This window comes from Seriola lalandi, unplaced genomic scaffold (assembly GCF_002814215.2).
Source record: "Seriola lalandi dorsalis isolate HSWRI2012SDOR001 ecotype SW California unplaced genomic scaffold, Sedor1 jcf7180002051836, whole genome shotgun sequence".
NCBI classification, from domain to species: domain Eukaryota; kingdom Metazoa; phylum Chordata; class Actinopteri; order Carangiformes; family Carangidae; genus Seriola; species Seriola lalandi.
Genome location: NW_019522389.1, coordinates 1 through 908, shown reverse-complemented (window position 1 = coordinate 908; position 908 = coordinate 1). Strand labels below are relative to the sequence as shown.

Sequence of the window (908 nt, the reverse complement as noted above, 5' to 3'; positions counted from 1 at the left end):
CGTTTGATTCGTTTGTCTCAGACCTTCTGAAGCAAAAGTTATCACTTTTTATAGTTATAACTATTGTTTCTTTCCAAATGCATCACAGGGTTTCTTCTCCTCTTACAAATTTCGATCATTCTTCATATGATGAGCCTGAAAACTATCAGTTTAGTTGTTGTTCTGGAGCTTTCAGTCGCATCACATGATCTTCATTGGCAGATAGGAGTTTGCCCAGTGCTCACGGAAATGTAGTTTCACTTGCAACTGCCATTTTCTTCTGAGTCCTCGAAGGATTTCCCGTCCATATTGTCTTAAAGTCAATTGAAGGAATTGATTATTTTATTGTGAGTTATTACCAGATTATAGATTAGATATAGATTTATTTGAACTAAACTGCCGTAATGCTTGAATTTTGCAGCTGAATTTCAATGACACACCCAAATATCAACTCCTGCAAATGTTGACGGCATTTCATTTATGGGAAAAAATCATCTGTTGTTCACTCCCTCTCTCTCTCTCTCTCTCTCTCTCTCTCTCTCTCTCTTCCTTTCTCTGCTGCAGCCATGAAGAACCAACACCACTTCTCCAGTCTGGTGGAGGAAGAGCGAGCTCTCATCTACAACTTTTCTCCAGTCTACGCCGGCATCCACGCCGTCTTCGTTCAGAACTACTACTTCGATTGACGGACAGGAAACAGACCTGATCTCAGAATCTCCAGTCGGAAAACATCTTTAAAACCAAACTCCATGGCGTCGTCGTGCACAGCAGCCTCCGACATCAGATCAACAATTAGCAGTTTAGCTTAACCGATTTGCACAGTTACATTAAAGTGCCAACAGTGCAGCGATTAATAATACAAGATAAATATAGTCTAATATCATAAAAGTACAAAATCAAACAATGTGCCAATGTGTTTCCATGGAAAT

General features: G+C 39.8%; 1 protein-coding gene across 1 annotated transcript in view; it reads left to right on the top strand.

Annotated features, from left to right (window-relative positions):
- LOC111649717 (gamma-glutamyl hydrolase-like) overlaps positions 1 to 901 on the top strand; it is a 10,837-nt gene extending 9,936 nt beyond the window's left edge. The window contains exon 6 of the mRNA XM_087172059.1: positions 544 to 901. Within this exon, the coding sequence (XP_087028185.1) occupies positions 544 to 665 (122 nt within the window). The 3' untranslated portion in view covers positions 666 to 901. The remainder of the gene's footprint in view (positions 1 to 543) is intronic.
- Positions 902 to 908: the final 7 nt, after the last annotated feature.